This window comes from Ornithodoros turicata, chromosome 2 (genome assembly GCF_037126465.1).
Source record: "Ornithodoros turicata isolate Travis chromosome 2, ASM3712646v1, whole genome shotgun sequence".
NCBI lineage: Eukaryota > Metazoa > Arthropoda > Arachnida > Ixodida > Argasidae > Ornithodoros > Ornithodoros turicata.
Genome location: NC_088202.1, coordinates 73,798,158 through 73,817,333, shown reverse-complemented (window position 1 = coordinate 73,817,333; position 19,176 = coordinate 73,798,158). Strand labels below are relative to the sequence as shown.

The window sequence follows — 19,176 nt, the reverse complement described above, 5'->3', positions numbered from 1 at the left end:
AGCGTGCTAGGAGCATGGAAAACACCTCGAACATCTGCTATTTTTTTACCACATAATAAGAGCCTACTACCATGGGCGTTGGAAGGTTGGGGCAGGGGGGGCCACCCCCCTGACCAAAAACTAGCTCCCCGTATGTATCTACGTAGTGTCACTATAGCCTGCCTTTGCCTGACAGTATTATACGACATCAAAATAGCTGTGGCACAGATATTAGAGGAGCATGGAAGAGGTTGAAAAAAATGAGTAAAAATTTCGCATGATTTCTATTTTCTTTCCTTTTGCGGTTGCATCTGGCGCCGCCTGCCCACGTCGAAGCAAAGCACTTGTCCAGTCGCCTTATCATCAGATATTCTCTGCAGACAATAAAAGCGCTCGGATGGTCTGATGTCACAACACGCCAGAAATAGCTGCAAGAGATCTCCGTCGCTATGCACACTCTTGTAAACTGATTTTCTCAGAAAATGGGCACTTCCCAAAGGAAATATTTTACATGGTGGTTGCTGAAAGTACCTATGGCCATATCACACGGCAAAAAAATATATGTTCGAGGTGCCTTCTATGCTTCTTCAAACTAGTCCCCGTTGCTTTGAGAGACAAAACGGCCACACCAAAGTAGTGTTTTTATCACTCAAAGCAGAAAACTAGGTTCTGTGCGAGCTGAGTAATCGTTGCGTGAGGCGAAGAAACAACCGTAAAGTTTATCTTCGGACACCATGTATTTCAAAGCATCATACCTCAACTGCAACTTCCACACCACTCTGCTTACGACCCTAGTGCATTTGTTCTCATCATCTCAACCTTTTATAAACTGGGGCACCTGCATAGTTGCTTACAGGATACATTGGTGCAGTAATATCTCTCCCACTGTCATGGGCCAATGAGTAATTATGATGGGCCAGCTCATTATAGGAACAATACATCCATATCCACTTTAATGTTGGACTTTATTATATTATGTACAGAATGACATTTGAGGTGTATGTGGACACTGAAGCAGTTTAGGTAGTATTACAAGTTGATGCAAATAGACTTAAATAAGGCAATATTTTCAGTTCTCAATGTCTTGGACCTGAAGCTAGAGCGGCTGTACAGGATAGTCACGTATATGTACATCTATTCTCGATGTATGAAAACAGTGCCATTAACCACTTGTATCTCGGATGTAGGGCCAGTAAATAGCAAACTGGAGTTCATTTTCTCTGGAAGACTAGAGATGTGTCTGCAAGAAAACACAGAGGTGGTCATAAGTGAATTGATATAAGAGCTTGTCCAAGGAGGGTGCAAAGGCAACAGGAACCACTGAAATAGCAGCTTCAAGTACATTTTCATATATCCACTAATAAAACAAGAGCTGCTCTATGCAAGCTTTCAGCACTAACGTTTAACCTTTTCGTTCATGCAGATTAATTACTGTAATACAAAAAGCTCGATGGGGCACCTTTGTATATGTTGTAAATACAACATCTACCATCACACATGTTACACAGGTAGTCATACTTATGCAGGCAAGCCAAGCCCATTTTCCTTTTACGCCATTTGTACGGGCTCCAAAGGGGTCTAAATCAAATAGCAATATGGAACAATAGATTATTTTTGAACTGCAAATATGTACGTTTGGCAAGCTTATCTGTGAATGGTTCTGTTATATGTGAATTAATGTGAATAGTTTAACTTTACAACTGTAGAGTTACAACACCAAGCTTTAGACAGAGCTGTAAACACATAAATTAACAGATACACAACATGTGTGCCAATGACGAGGACTTACCCATTCAGACCTGTGATAAGCATATGAAAAAGATCAAACAAGTAGCAGAGTCAGGGTTATGTCAAGCAGATGCAAAGCTTTTGGTAGCTATGTCACAAGCATATGCTTCACAACTGCAAGCTCAGATAAGCTCCCAAGCAAATAGCTGGGCAAATTAAGTATAAGTTTGCAAAGCACAATGTAACACAGGATGTGAAACTGTGCTGCGCCTCCCAGCATAACTTTCCCTGTACCTATATTATATAACATAATCGTAGCTCGATAGCAACCATGATCAAGTCAAGTTCACACATCAAGTAGGCTAATGAAACAAGCAAACATTTTATTTGCTTCTGCTGTATGTAGAGTTTGACCGAAAGAAAGAATGAAAGGAAATATTCGCTTTCATGTTTGTTTTTTTCATCACGGCAGCCTCCTCTTTTGCTGCATACGCAATTAGTCCCACAAAGAAAAAACACAAAAAAAGCATGGTAGCTGCTAACAGTGGGCACTAACACTGGAAATGGGAAACCAATGTTATAACAATCGAATATGTAAATGTAACACATGAGCTGCTCTGGACGTAAATATGGTGGCAATGAGTTATGCGGTACGCCTTGTAACCACGAGTAAAAGTTTTGCCATGTGCCGGCACACGCTGAAAAATGAATAAGTCTATTGGATCCAGCAGCACAATCTCCTCTCTATAAAGTGCAGAGGAGCTGTACAATCCACGTAACAGCGTTGAGGCTATTTGGTGCGGGAGTAAAACAACGTATGTAAAAAAAGGACATCAATAAATTAAAAAGGAGGTGTACACGCAAGTGAAACTAAGACGCACATGCAAAAAGAGTCTTGTTGCTCGTCTAAGAGTATGGGCGAAGAAGTGTCTGCTGCTAGTCATTCCTCACGGGTCCAGTTGCCGCGTATAAGCAAAACACATACACATGCAGGTTCGTTGTCCACTTGGCATCACACTACACACACAGTTGCTTGTGAAAGTTCAGTCAATCTTCATTAATGGGGTTAAGGTCATGGCGTGGAGGCTGGAAGGAAAGAGAAAAACAGGGAGGGATGTGAGTCACGTGATGCTGGTGCATGATCATCGTGCTCATGTTTGCACATGCAGCATGCTCCCTTACAGTATTCTTAAAGCTTGTGAATGGCTTCTGATACAAAGCTATGGGCATAGCTAAGGGAACTATAGTGGGGGTGAGATTTACTCGTCGACCAAACATTTTCAGTTCAACGAGATTCTTCACAATTTTTACACAAAACTCGTATATTTCCTTCTTCCTAGGCGTGAAATATCTCGATTTTCTAATTGGATCTTGCCCCATGGGAATGTGTTTGCAAACATAACTATCCGTAAACGTATGCATGTGGCATGCCTACTTCATCTTCGAAGAGCACATTTCGTCTGTCTGCACTGAAAGCTTCACTCCCAGTGCCCATCAGTGATCTTTACTGCTAAGGTTTTGCAATGAAGATTCAGGTGAATGAAATGCAAGGTCTGACATTTGCAAGAAACATTAGCAGGGCTAGAACATCATGGTCGAGGGCACTGACAGTCCCATACAATGATTTCTAGAGCATGGGAACATGAATGCTTAATCCAGCCCCACTAGCGTGATTTACAGCAGGAAGCAAAAGCGAAGTGGAGAAAAAAAAAAGAGGGTTAATCATACCTGACAGCATCGTCAATAGGAGAAGTGGCATATGATTTAGCTCAGTTGCTCTACTTGCAATGGATATAAGTGCACAGTTTATGCAAGGCATGTCTTGTGAGACAGACAAGCAATAGCACCTGCACAATCACTAAGTAGCACTAAACTGAGCCGAGGTTCTCAGCTCTGTTTACCATTTTATCCATCTATTTAGTCAACTGTTAAAGCATAAATTCTTGCACTGAGCATCGATATATGAATGTCAAGGTACTCAATTTCTGAAAACAAAAATTCACCGGCAAATATTTTGAAGTAACATTCTGCACTGAATGTGCACACCTTCAGCTCGTACATGTTCCAACAACACATCTATGAACAGCCTGATGCATGGCCTTCTGAGAATAGAATGCATAAACACTTCCTCACCACGATAAACTTCAAAATAAACAACAATACATGTATTATATGTGAGTAAGTAGAAGACATACTCAACATACCTTCTGTTAACCTTATTCTAGCGAGATTAGAATAGGTTCTTGCTAATATGTCCCTAGAATTATGAATTTTGCTCCTTGAATGAGGCCGCTTTACACAAAGGCAAAAATGTGATGCAGTGTTATCACTGTGTCTAAATATTGAGAAGTTTTCCATACTGTCACATGTAACAGGAGTGCATTACAACTATGTCATCCAATCACAATCATAAGCATATTTCTTTTTCTCAGTCTTCAAAAGGAAAATAATGAGGGGAGTTGATCAGAATATGGTTTCCAATTACAATTCAATCGTGGAAGTGTTGCATATCACATGCCATTATTTGAATGCTGCAGATTGTCTCGTGCACAGGAGTATAAACAGCTACACAAAATGTAAGTGTGAAGTTCCATGCAACTGTCAAGAGCGCTATGAAGACCAATCACATGCACGAATGCAAGCTAGTCACATGCTCCTTTGTCACTCTGACTAAGAAATAGTAACACTAGCAAAATGTCGGTTACAGTTTAGTACAGTTTGAAGTAAGTAAATCAAATTTTTATGCAACAACAAAGTTAGTTTTTTTTTCTGCATTACAGCACTTTTCCCACATTTACTGTATCTTCCATTACTGCTATTCAGCACAGTGTCCAGATTTTGGGTCGCATAAGAAGGTTACATGCTTTGTGCTTGTGTTGTGTACAAGGTTTTAAGACCATGTAAGGATGAACTGTGTCATCAAACAACAGGGCCTGAGAGTGTATCACGTACAAGAAAGAGCTCAGGTGTTGCTTTATTCAGATTGACTAAAACCATGTTGAAAATATAGCGCAAGGAAGCGCAAGGCCTATTTAATGGAGGACACCTTTACTGACCAGTCTGTTGCTGCGTGCTTATATTTAGTGCTATGAGTCTTCAGAGTTCCTTTTTGGCAAAAATTAAGACCCTCTGAGCAGGGCAAATAGTTATTGTAGATACCAAGTTCTTGAACTTTTAAAAAAGTAAAAGTGATCAGCCAAGTAGAGGTGCACATTACAAAAAGAATCAACTACGTTACAGGATTTGAACAATGACAGCTGTTCAACCACAAATGCACAAATAAGCAAGCCGATCATGTACTTATAACAACATGCAAATTCATGTTTATTGCTAAAAAAAAAAAAAAAAAACAAACAAACAAACAAACAACACACACTATTCAACACACTCACAAACAACTTTGAACAAAAAGTAAAGCTAAAGGATTCTCATGGCACCGCTGACATCTGTCAGTGCCTTGCCATTGCTCTAAAAGGTAATATTTCATCACAAGTAGGACCTTTGAGCAAATGTATATAATCTTGCCTTGCTCCATAAGCTTTGCACTAGCACACATTTGTACGTATTATATGCTTGAATGCAGCGAAACTCATGTTGCCTACAAGGTGGTTCATAGCTGCCAGGAAGGAGGTATACATAGTTGCGTTTAAACCAAGAACACATTAAAGCCCCACCCTATGCCTGTTCCCATTGGTTGCAATAGTCAGCCATATCACTACGTCATGACAATTAGCATGTAACACAAGAACTACAGGAGACCTGTAGGTAAACTGTGGGGGTACTGCAGTACAATCGCTCCAGCAAAGTAATTATATGTTAGGGATGATGGATTACATCTTACAACATTCTTAGGTTGACCACAGGTGTAGGAATGACAACAGATAACTCAGTGACAGATCACTCTTGGTTTAGTCAGCCCTCCATCAGGGTCGTAAAACCAGGGAAGGGTAACGGATGTAGTATTTTCGTTACCTTTTCCGCTTTCGTAACTGCAACATTTTTGTTTCCATTACTGTTTCCGGTAATGGAATGGCTGTTACAGAGCTGCGGAAGCACAGCCCATTTAGCTCTGCCAGCGCCATGTTTTGCCCAAGTGCTGCTTCGGTGTCATGCCTACATACTACACAAGTAATTTTTATCGGTGACATGCGCATATCTTGCAGGATTTTTGAAAAATTCTGTAGAGACATGTATTCATCCCGTGAAGTGTCATGCTTAACCTCGGAGTCCAACAACTCAAGATGAGCGTGACCAGATCTCCATCCAATGTCACATTCACAGGCGGACGCTCTCAGTGGTAAAGAATACTGCCATAGGGATGGTAACAAAAAAAGAAAGAAGTAAATACAGATCTTGTGCTTGGCGCATGTCATGCAGTCTGTTGTGTAAGTCGCATGTGTTGACCTCACGAGTTATGAGCACTGGGACGAATAAGTAATGGATTCACCCTCGAGATGCAATATTGCGTAGTATGCTGGGCATATATTACAGGGAATGGGATCACCTAAATACAAAAATAAAATGAAAAGTCACTGACGTCATCATACACCTAGAACAGCCACTACCCAAATTCAATACCGGTCGATTATTTTTGTTTCTGTGTCCGGTAATGTAGGACCGCGGAATGCGCTTCTGTTATCGTTACCATCCCTAATTTCGGTAATACATACTGTTTGTGACCATTACCGTTACCACTCCCTGATCAAAACTTTGGTCCTACGTCCCTGTCAAGCATTCAGTCGCCTGGTACACTTATCCGGCTGACCTGTTAGACCAGTGGACTGTTCAGCAGACCAATGAATTGTTGCAAATGTACCAACGAAAGCTGACATACGCAGCGTGTGAACCTATTCATGCATATTTGTAATACATCCTTGTATCAAGTTTGAAAAAACATTAAGTATGCTCTCAGTAGATTGAAGAAAGTGTTGGCAGTTGCAAGTAGATATTCACTGGTGATTTTGTGGCAGGTGTCTTCATGAAGATCAAATTATAGGACAAACACTGTACGTCACTGCACATCATTGTTCATACCAGGCTCAGTTGTCTCGCGACGTAAGCACCCAATTATTATTATTGTTCATACCAGGATGTCGAACCAAACCGTTATTTTTGCCGGAACCCCGAACCGAAATTTTCATGACACTACTGAACCCGAACCGGAGCAGAACCGGTAAAAATAATAGCGGCAACCAGTTCGCAACGAAAAGGTTCGAACATAAAAGAAGTCAGCATAAGAGTTCAAGTGCCTCTTAATCCCCGAACAAGGACACATTGGTCTCCATGTAATGGATTTCGCAAATTTTCACCTAGCAGTCAAACGAGGACGTAAGTAAGTATGCTTTCAGTGTCTTTTTTAACACGTTGAAGCGCAGTTAGCGCCCCCCCACACGCGCTGCAGCGTTTGCTCTTCAGAGAGGAGGCGCCACGCGAATGCTTGTCAAACATTGGGTTTCCAAGCGAACGTCACGGCCGTCCTCTGCTAGAAAATGCTGTATTTTCTGAAAAGTGAGTAGCCTGCCATCGCCCACCGAATAAAGCAGGAATGGAGTAGGCCAGTGGTGTAGCTATAGAAAAAATATGTGATTAAGCAAGCGCCCAACATTTCCCTTTACACATGAGCAGTAAAAATTAAACGAGTCAGAAACGTGAGAAGTGGAGAAGCATACGCAGAATGGTGCCTGTATGAGTGGTGGTGGTTTGAAAAATAAATGTAGTCCTGCTTATAGTGAAATTGTGTTGTGACACATTGCCTTTGTGTTGTGGATTAACTGGTACACTGCTGTGACCTCTGACAGAGCAAGGCTGGCAGACTTACTTTCGACATGCTTCAGTACGGTTTCAGAGCAATTCACACTGCGAATGCTGTGTGCCGGCTGAATACCGTCATCTATGTAAAATGATGTCCATCGTATTTGGCTTCCTTTAAGCGTATCTTGCTGGCACTGCGCATGTGAAAAAAATTTTGGGTACAGAAAGTGGCAGGACTACGCCGCTTCATCAGTGTGGACACTATTTGCAAGTGCTCATCCATCCATATCTCCTTTCTCTCGCTAGAGGGAGTACCTGGCCACTAAAAACGTCAATGCAGTCTGGTGTCCTTTAATTTCAAGAACGTTAATACAGACAACAGCAGTAAGCTATTGGCAAGGCATTTCCTGATAAAAGGAGTTTTATGGAAGATATAAAGCGGAAGCGTTGAACCGGTTCGTGAGCCGGTTCGAATTTTTGCGCAGCCAAACTGGAACTGATCCGGAACAAAACACAAGCAACGCGAACCCGAATCGAACCTGTATTTTTTGCAGTTCGACGCCCTGGTTCATACTGCACAGTACATCATTTCACATCACAGGTGTCCCGCCCATAATTTGTTTACCTTTGCAACTTTATTTCAGCAAGGGTTCAGTAACAGCTGTGACTGGTTTTCCACTTCCTAGATGGCTCAGGGTCACATCAAATGCTTTGCGCATGTTCTTGTAGGCAATGTGATTTACATGTCAACAATTGTTTAGGGATGACCAAAACAAAAATTCCATAACAACACTTATTTGCAAGAGGCACATTGAAAATTGAAACTGAAATGAGCAGCCTTAAAATACCAGGTAGAATTGCGTAGATACAAGAAAGCTGGTGGAGGAACTCCACATTGAAAACACCTGAGCGTGGGCAGAAATTAAACAAGTTTCTGGTTTGAGTTGTGTGTCCACATTGTCTGTGTTTTTGCCTATGCTCAGGCTTTTTTTCACTATGTAGCCATAAAATGGTGCCAATGATGAGTGATATTAGGGCAGCTGCTTGAAACAGAGATCCACATATGCTTCCCAGTACTTCTGAACCACCCTGTACGCAACCTATAGCTATTTATAGCTATTTATCTGCCATACACCATCACTTTTACGGCTAAGCTGCTGGTGCCTAGTAACCAACAAGCCACAAATCGGAAATATGACAGAAACATGCATGATACAAACAAATGGCAAAGACAGGCAATTCCTTGCCCGTATTGTTTCACGTGGTCCTTTATTACAACATGAAGCACAAATACCACTCAGACACCTTCCACACAGACATGAATGTTGGCAGACAGGCACCTTGGCAAGACACTTAAAAAATATTAGAGATAACGGTACTAGAAATACGTACAGACGTTTCACAAGCTACACACGATGAAAATGTTGCATATGTTTCACTTAACACTGGTGAAACCAAAACCACAGATAGCACAACACACAAGGGCAGTTCGAGGAGGTCCCCTCCATGAGAATCAAAACAGGGAGAGGTGGACAGAGGAAAAGTCGACTCAAAACACACACAGCTCGAAAGCATCTCATCAGTATGTGAGGGCGTGCTCTGATCACTGGAAAAGAGAACCACACCACAAAGACAGGCTAAGACAGGAGAAACAAGTTGACAAAGTCAGTTTGCACAAATAGTAATTTTGATACCGAAGCGAATATAGAGTGACTGTACTAGCTTAAGTCTTGAACAATAATTTAATATCAGTTGAGTCAGAGATGACTTTGCTCGATAATAATGAGGAAGGACCCTTATACGAGTGTTTGGCCATCACTTCAAAGTGTGCACATGCACTACTACTCAGGCATGTACTAGCGCAATGCACAATACACTGGGACTGGCACATAGAAGTTAGAGCACAGGGGTTAGACTTACAATCAGTGTATCAATAGATCACCATACTGGAAACAGCCTTGATACTTTATGAAAAACTGTCAACATCCTAGAGTGTGGCTACCTTGCTTATTTGCTCTAGAAAACTACCTTTTACATGCAACAGTGCTTGGGAACACATCCATATCTTCCATCCAGTTCAGGCACACTGATGCTTAAGTCAGTTTTCATAAGGCACAATACCATCTTACTGTACATGGCATTACCACAAGTAGCGCCTTATACTCAGTGTTCAGTTGTTGCGTGGAGTACATGAAGCAGCAGGAAATTGGTGCCACGCTGAACATATTTAATGGAGGTCTGACAATCACAAACAGGGCCTACATTGTAAACAGTATAGACCATGCAACTGAATAACGACTAGCTCCAATTCAGCTACCTGACATTTCCCAGAAACCTCTAATTAAAAAGTTAATCAACAAATCTAGGCAATTACTCATCTGGTAGTTACATACTCTCGCCGACATAATGTCCGTCTGGCCGCATCACTGGCCTGCAAGAACAGCAGCCGTGCTGCCCTCACAGCTTTTTTAATTCACAGCAATTCACAATACATCGGTGAAACCTCCAACACAATGAGAAAAAGATTTTATGGCCACAAATTTGATATCCTAAATGCCCGCCAAACTCCTGTCGCCATTCACTTCAATCAACCTAATCACGATTTTGAAACTGATTTGAAAATTATACTGCTAGAATCTGGGTTCCGCACCGACATTAAACGTAAGAATAGAGAGTCCTACTTAATTTCGCAATTCAAGTGTCTCACACCAAATGGTCTGAATCTTAGTCCTGGCTCGTTATATCCGCTTATGTAAATTTAGTAGCTATATATCTACATTTATTTGTGCACAATTCTTGAATCCCCACTTTCAGTCATCGTCTGGTACTCCGTTAGATAATCCGTAACCTTCCCTTTTGTCCATTCTGGGCCACTCGTTTCCCATACTCCTGACCCCCCTTCCGCGAAACTGGGTTGGCGAGCCTTTTTGTTCATAACAACACCTTTTACTGTTCTTAAACGGTTAGAGGTCACCTATCCGTCTGCCCAGCTATTCATTGTACACAGACATGTGGCACCATATCTCCTCTCCTCTTCCCTTTCTTTGTACAGCAGTGTGTTTAGTCGTGTATACTATATATACTTATGTGTGTCACCACTTCACTTTGTACCTGAGGAAGCGTGGACCTCCACGCGAAAGCTTGTACAAATTAAACTTAAACAAAAATCTTCAGTGTTGGCTTCTGTATTTAGCTTTTTTAATTAAAAATTTGTAACTAATAAAAAAACTCCCTGTACTTTTCGTAAGCCTCCTTAGGACTAGCGCGTAATGCACTATTGAGATCACTCAAACTTCTTTGGCATGGCCGAAAACTCATTAGAGGTGGGCCACGCTAGGCCGTCTATCAGCGTATCACATTCGAGAAAATTTGCTATGAAAAGTGTACAAATACAGGCAAAATTCAAAAATCAATGATTATTCGCTTCGGTATTGGGAAAAAGTATGAAGTCTCCACACCCTTGAGACAAGGCCTATAAATTGTACCAAAGCAGATGCAAGAAGAGCTATAGAATCATTGCAAGGCAGCGACTGTGCAGTGCAAGTAAAGAGGCGACATAGATAGTCCGCAAAGCGCACAGCAGCAAAGCAGTATGGTTTGCTCAGACACAGTAGGTATTCAGTGAGACCTATTTGCTAGTGGAGACTACAGTGCTATGATTTTGAGAGCTCCTGCAGAGAGAAAGATTGAAGTGTATCAAAGTGGGAATAGAGTTCAATGATCCATACTGGCCTGAGTCAAAGTGAGGTTTCCATGATAACAACTGGTCCACTCTGCAGATAACGTGAAGGAAATAGAGTTACTGAAAAGGCCGGGTGCCATATACCGTTCTATGCAAAGCTTTGATTAATCCTTATTCTGAATTTTTATTGGGCACTAACATGTACTTGTACAAGAAACAAACCTGCCCAGTTACGCTTGTGAGGATCACCAGGGATGCCCTTCCAGTAGTGGCAAGTGTTAGTTAGTGATACGTGTTAGTCAGGTTAATGGAAGGAAGCGCAGAACACAAATGCATTCTCAGTTTCTGGAACAATAACCAGCGAACACATTATAAGATATATAAGATTAAAATGTTTCTATACTGTTCTATACCGGCACGGGCTTGCAGACACCTCAGGTATTTCATCGCACTATAGTTGGCTAATTGTTGGCTTGGCCAAGGAGCGCAATGGAAGAAGATGCAAACAATGAATGGCAGTAGCTTGTCTTGATGAGTCTTCAGTGATGATTCACCACTTCTCGTACAGAATTCCTTTTATGGCCCTAGATGTGTGCATGTCTTCTTTGACTGCACATGTGCTTTGTCTGCCCTGTCTCTTTAGTTCTATCAGTGCACGTTTTAGCCATACTTTGGCGCTCAGCTAGATAACAAGCTGGAGCTGGAAGTCAGGCCACAGGTAGCCATTTTTGTTGTGCAGTACTATTTTGCGGAATTCGTAGTACATTGCTGTGACTGCCTGTAGAGAGCACATGTGCCTTCAAATTACAGCATCTTGGAAATGGAAAGGAATCATGACCCCATATCCATATATCAATGTAATGGTGGTGGTCAACTGGCCAGCAAACCATACATATCAAATATCTAATCACGGTTCACTAGGACAGCTGGAGATACATGATGCATCTCATGCACATGCAGCAGGCGTATTTAAAAAAGAAAAAAGAAAAGAAAACTGCTATGCACTCTAGCAACTTCATTGCCATACTGTCATATTAGAAGATTATTTTGGCACAACAATACACACTGTGTTTTACCACAGTCTACTGAATATGCACAACTTTAATTCGATGTTGCTGCATATCCAAGGCAAAACAAAGGGAAAATTAATATTATGCTATCTCTTACATGGTAAAAGGCCCAGAGATATACATATATGGGAATTGATTCTCCGAGCATTTTGCCACAGAGCTAGTGAACTGCTCATAACTCACAACTAGAGCTGTGGAAATAGCAAAATTTCCATTGCGAATAGTTTATGAATATTTCACTTGCGCAGCGAATCGAATCTCAATAATTTCTTCAGACGGCAAACTGAACTCAAATAATGAGAAAAGGCCCAATTCAAATAATTTTGAATACCTCATGGTGAAATATCTTGTGGTGTTTTGTTCATTCGATGATGTTCTGCTCCAAGCTTGTGAGCCTTTTCACCCAGCATAACATATCGTGAGAGAAGGGTGAATCTGTGTTGTGTATGGTAGACTGCATTAGTGGGATGAACTGCATTGAGAGTTAGTCAACATGTTCCATGCAGCCTACTTTGTGCGCATTTCCTCATTTCTATGTTTACATTGTGAATTTCCTGTACTTTTTTTTAGAAATGGCATATATTTCCATCTCTTACTGAACATAACAGTACATTTACTGGAGCATGCAGTGCCCGGAGTACAGTGTTCACCATGAGCTCACAGAAGTTGTAGACTTTAGCGGCAGAATATTGTAAACAGTGTAAAGTGGGCTTCCCCTAACACTCGAGTGTAATGACGTGAAGCCCACTTGCAGAATGGAGCCGTACACCAAAAAACAATGGCAGTGACGTGAAATGGGGTTCACCTAGCTCTTGGACGTAATGAGGCAAAGCCCACCTGCAGAATCGCAATAATGATACCTCACTTCAGTACTATACAGAAAATAATCGAAAATTTCGAATACTGAAAATAGAGTGCAAATAGGATTCGAAAAGCACCAAATATTCGTTTCCTATTCGAAATTTCGAATATTCGCACAGCTCTACTCACAACAGAAAATAACAAAATAACAGAGGGCATGTGGGTGCGTGATAGGACAAGGGAGGGTGCATCGTGGCTGCTATTAATTCTAAAATCAATAAAAAGCCCCAGTGCAGCAGGTGATGGCTAAAACAAGGCACGAAACGAAAAGACAAGGACTATGACGCACTGTACTAGTTTTAGCCATCACCTGCTGCAGTGGGGTTTTTAATTGATTTTAGTATGACATACCAACCCACCTAAGTTTGAACTTCATTTAATGTTATTTATTGCTCTCTTGAAAGGGTTCTTTTTAGAGGTGTGCGAATATTCGAAATTTCGAATACGAATCGAATAATTGCGATATTCGATTCGTATTTGTATTCGAAAATTTGATATTCGAAGTTTTCGAATATTCGTAAAAGTTCGAATTTTTTCGAATATCATAGCAGCATAAAATAAAGCTGTTGCGGGCTGCACGCTGGAATTTGTACGTTGCGCGACGCGCGAAACTTCCGAGGTACACTTATATGCGAATGCGTCGCTACACGTTCGGTAATCGAAAACCGAAACTAATGCACAGTTGCGTGCAGCCGCCATTTTACAGTGCGCGGTCCGTCCCAGCCAAACGCGATACGCTTTATGCATCGTCAGCACAGTCGTGGCTTTGGTGGATTGCCAACAAACTCTGAACATTCGTGTGAGGCCTACAGTTCGGTGAAATTCCGGCTCAATATCGAAATTTTGTTGACGTTGAGTTGAATGTGCTACTGCATGTGCACCCTAAACCCGCATCTCAAACGCGTTTTTTTGGTTTCGATTTGTGATAGTCAGCGATATGGTCCTGGTTACGTGCGATGACGGCGATAATCGAGAAGTGGCACGTGATGATATTTTGACATAGTTCTCCAACTCCGGCGCTGTGCGACCACCGACCGTATGTTAAAAGTGCCAACTAGGACACCAATAACGCTTCAAAGTCATTTGAAATTGCACTAACTGTTCTTACAGATGATAGCAAGACGCATTAAGCCTAAAACACATGGAGCGATTTTGCTTGCGATCCGCGCGCGTCGGCGTGACAAAGTTTTGAGGCGCGCAGATTTTCGCAGAGAAATGAAAGAAGCGCTAAACACAAACGTCGCGGAAACAGTCACGCGTGATGAGCACAGTCATACAACATCGTCAAGGATCGCGGTTTTACTGCGCTAACGAATGTGGCTGTTCCAAACTATGCATTACTGTCAGGAACGATTGTCTTACAGTGAGCACACTGAAACCATGCAGTTTCTCGCTTACATGACAAGTCAGTGGAAGTACCGTATTTACTCGCGTAATTTGCGCCATCGCATAATTTGCGCACCCCCACTTTTTCACTAAAAAAGTTGTGAAAATAAAACGACCAGAACACGTGGAGGGAACATACGCGTCAGCATTCCGCAAGCTGGCTTCACCTAACGCATGCGTGCTTTAGGAAAAGCTCGCTTTAGAAAAAGCGTGGAAAGCACGTGCTGGGCCTTTTTGAATCATCTCGCAAATTTTTACAGCATTGACCAAAAACGAAGAGAGAAAATCCTTACAACCGACTTCTTTCACTGACAGTTACAGTCAAACTCCTTTATAGCGAACACCTTTTTAACGAAAATACCACTACAGCGAAGTTTTTTACAGTCCCGTTGGATCCCTATAGGTCCAATAATGGACATCCTTTTTAACGAAAATACCTTTACTGCGAATTTTTTTCACTGTCCCCTGAGTTTCGTTGTAAAGGAGTTTGACTGTATAGAAAATGAACAGTCACTGTCTATTTTCTTGCCTAAATTTTTATTTTGGTGTAATTTTTTTTATACGAATTTCAGATGCGTATACGAAGAGGGGAGTCAAGTCCTGTAGATCACATAAACAAAATACAGAAGCGGACACTGAAGATTTTTGTTTAAGTTTAATTTGTACAAGCTTTCGCGTGGACCTCCACGCGAAAGCTTGTACAAATTAAACTTAAACAAAAATCTTCAGTGTCGGCTTCTGTATTTTGTTTATACGAATTTCGGACGATACGAATGTCTTCCGCTACCCCGTGAGATTCCTATCACCGAGATTGTATTGTACTATTCACCTAAAGGACCATCTCTTAACAGATTTTGCACATTTTTCAAGTCGGCTCGTTAATGCCTCGCGTAATTTGTGCACCCACAACCTTCGCGTCATTTTTCGGTAAAAAAAGTGCGCAAATTATGCGAGTAAATACGGTACTGTCAGTGCAAAAGGAGGGCATTTGCCACCTTAATTTTCCTTCTGATATGGGCTCATCACTAAATCCTCCCACATTCTGAACATGTCATCGCCCTTTACTTCCATTCTGTCAGTTTCTCCAGCCCTTTCAGTGCCAACACAGGTGTTCACTGTTCATTTTTGATTTCATTCATTCATTCATTCATTGAAGATTTTTGAAGTGCAAGTTGTTTTTAAGGTTTTCAGCTTACCTCACGAGAACAGCACATTGTTTAATTCTAAAAAATAATTTGACTGTATATGTGCACATAGGCATGTATGCCTTATGCTAAGCCCATACATGAATACATATTCCTTATTAGCTCTTGGGGCATTTTTCTAAGGATCAGCAGAACAGAACTCTAACCATGCTTGTTTTCGGGGTTTAATTGCTACCCTTAGAAGCCTTTATCCTGTGACGTGATATTCAATATTTGATTTAATATTCCAAGGACAATTTTGCAGATATTCGTATTCGATTCGTATTCGAAAATTTCAATATTCGCACACCTCTAGTTCTTTTGTTTGGCCATTGAGAATATGTGGTTCATTTGTAATAAAGGGGGGGGGTTACTGTTGGTAACTGTTCTAAGGGAAACCTTCAAGCCTGTAAATTTCAATATCTATTTCTGTTATTTTATCACATGTATGGTATGCTGTATCTTCCAGTGTGCAATGTACACGCTATTCATGGTAGACAGCGTCTCAAAGAGACTGTACATGTTATGCATCAATGTTTTTTTTCCTGAGGAACCTCTCTTAAAAGGTTGTTGTGCAGTCTTCAGCATCCCACTTTCGTCTAGCTCCTTGACATAGGCATGAATTGTTCACTTAAGTATCATGTTCTGAAGAGGTGGGTAAACTGGATGATTCACAGCCAACACCAGTACACAAAGTGTGGACAGAGGGTTCATATTGCAAGGTATAGCACAGTGGGTCAAGGAAGTATGGGACCTCGTCAATGCTTTCGTGATCCTGAACTTATCTGAGGCGAGGAGACCAAAGTCTAACACGACACTGACTCTGCCGCACTGGAGTTTGCAAGCTCCGAGTAAACGCTGTACCCGTGACGTTATAAAAAGTACTAAAAGACGTTATAAAAATAAAGTGTGTTTTTTTATCACTATGGACAGAAGCAACAATGCAGGGTTTACAGCTTCTGTCACCTATTTTCACCTCCGTGGTGCACATTATGCACCAGACATTTTTCAAATATAGCTAATTTTCATGTGTGTGCATTATACACTGGAAAATATGGCACTCCAAATTTATATCACACATAAATACCAGCTGGCTTGGTAAGGAAAATGAAGAGGTGGTACAGATTAGAAATAAACAGAATACACAAAGAGTAGGCACACAACAGCTCGGAATATTGGTATCAATTTTGTGCAAAGAGATGTATCGGGGCAAAGCGAACTGTACAATGTTTACTCTTCCCATGTTTCCTGTTATGTCGGGTCAATTTATAGCAAATGTGTTAACTGATGCCAACATCGGGCAGTGCTCAACAGATTTCTAAAAAGGGGAGACATAGTAGGATTGCTTGAAGCATATTACACCACTTCACACCTGGTGGCACCCTAGCATACCACACACTCCTATAATGGTTTATATTACACTTGTAGATGCCTTTGCTCCAAAATTTGCTAAAAAGAAAAACGCCAGAGAGCTGTTTTTCCTTTTTGTGAGTCATTCTACTGGTGAACTCTGCTTGGTTGACACACTTCATGAAGGCACACTGCTACAGAAGAACTTATATACTCATTAGGCATACAGAAGGGCACTTAAAACTCTCAGATCTCATCTCCACTGTGTTGACCACGGAACGACCAAGCATGCTTTAGCAGTGCGGCTTCATGAGGTGCGTGAGCTCTCAACTTTGTGATCTGATAATTTTCAGCATCCCTATGAAATGTTTGAACTTCAACGAGATTTCCTTTGCGTGCCAGTAGTTCTTTTATCTCAACATGCCACTTTCGGCGATGGTTTACTTTTGCAAAGACATAATATACTTGGCAGGCAATGATAAAGTTATTTTACATTTTCGTTTAATTTTCTGCGTTTATTTTACACATTTCTCTAAGTTTGACAATGAAGTCTATCTGCTCTCTCGTCTTTTGCTCTTGCCTTCAGTGTTTCCCAGAATTTTGCGTCCTGCTTACAGTCTCACCCGGACACCAAACAGAAAATGAAATATCTGAAATGTTCAGGTGAAATCCGGAGGGGTGGCAACCCTTCACCTATCAATACTGACATTTTCTTGCAGGAGTTTGCATTTCACTGTTTTTGAGAGCATTTACCTGAGCATTTTTTGTTTGTTTGTGTGTGTGTGTATGTATGTGGAATTTATTTATTTTTTTATGAGAATACCTCACGTGCCCTCGGGGAGCGTTGAGTGAGGGGGGGTTACATCAGCAAGTCAGAACAGAACAGAACAGATCAGAATCATCAGAACAGATCATCAGAACAGAAGCAATTGAACACTTTGCAAAAAAAAAAAAAAACACTTATGTGAAAACGTTAAGAAAACATATGCGATGATAATGAAATTAGACACCAAAACTGGCAGCTAGCTGGCTGCGAAAAACTGAAAAGTCGGAGTTAGCTACGATGGACTGGGGAAGGTCGTTCCAAGCACTGATGGTTTTGGGGAAGAAAGAAAATTGGAAATGAGATGTACGACATGGAATGTGGTCGATTTTATGGGCATGATCGATCCTAGAGGAGATGTAGTGGGCCATAGTGATGTACCCTGGACGGATGGTTGTGGTGTAGTAGAATTTGTGGAATAAACACAGACAAAAGTATTTCCTACGGTGTGCAAGAGGAGCAAGATTGATAGAGGCCTTTAAAGATGTAATACTGGACGGAAAAGAATAGTCTGATAAAATAAAGCGAGCTGCCCGATTCTGTAAGGATTCAAGAAGGTCCACAAGTGTTGACTGGTAAGGATCCCAGATACTACATGCATATTCCAACTTCGGCCTGACTAGTGTTTTGTATGCAAGACGTTTCACTTCAGGTGGAGCAAGTTTAAGGTGGCGACGGATGAAACCAAGTTTGCGATTTGCATCGCGAACAATGGTATGAATATGATCTGACCAAGAGAGGTTTGAGGAGAAATGAAGCCCCAAGTACTTGTAAGTATGAGACTCACGGATGACATCCTGGCCTATGTGATACTGATGTGTTAGCGGTGACCTAGACCGTGAAAAGGGAATATAACAACACTTGGAAGCATTAAGAGGAAGACCCCAAGTAACACACCAGTTAAAGAGAGCCACAAGGTCCAAAGTCCAAGGTCCAAGTCCAAGGTCCAAGGAATCTTGGTAGTCTGCACCTCAGTTGCTGCTCATTGTGGCTACTGTCCCCTTCCTCCCCCCACCCCCCATTTTTTCCTTCCAGAGTGTGACTTCTAGCATCGAAGTATGATCACGACAGACGGTAATGCCCTCATGACATTTCCACATACCATAGCACATTCATCCTGAGTCGCCTTTGAAACACTCTTGAGGTTCACATGTTCCGCTGCCAACTGTAACACTCTACCTTAATTAGGAGGCAGAAAGGCCAGCACATTATGCGTCACAGCAAAGCTGCCCTCTGCTTTAGTGATCTTTCACACACTATCATTCGCACTAGCTTTGCGCAACCTAATCTGCATCATGCTGATGTAGCACATGTAGCAAATGCATTGCACCATTTCTTGTTATTACGCATAAAGTCAAGGGA

General features: G+C 41.5%; 1 protein-coding gene across 2 annotated transcripts in view; it reads right to left on the bottom strand.

The window, feature by feature from the left end:
• Positions 1-2,073: 2,073 nt before the first annotated feature.
• LOC135385566 (phosphatidylinositol 4-phosphate 5-kinase type-1 alpha-like) overlaps positions 2,074-19,176 on the bottom strand; it is a 70,112-nt gene continuing 53,009 nt past the window's right edge. For both annotated transcript variants that reach the window (XM_064614959.1, XM_064614960.1), the window contains one exon: positions 2,074-2,793. In XM_064614959.1, the coding sequence (XP_064471029.1) occupies positions 2,755-2,793 (39 nt within the window). In that variant the 3' untranslated portion in view covers positions 2,074-2,754. The remainder of the gene's footprint in view (positions 2,794-19,176) is intronic.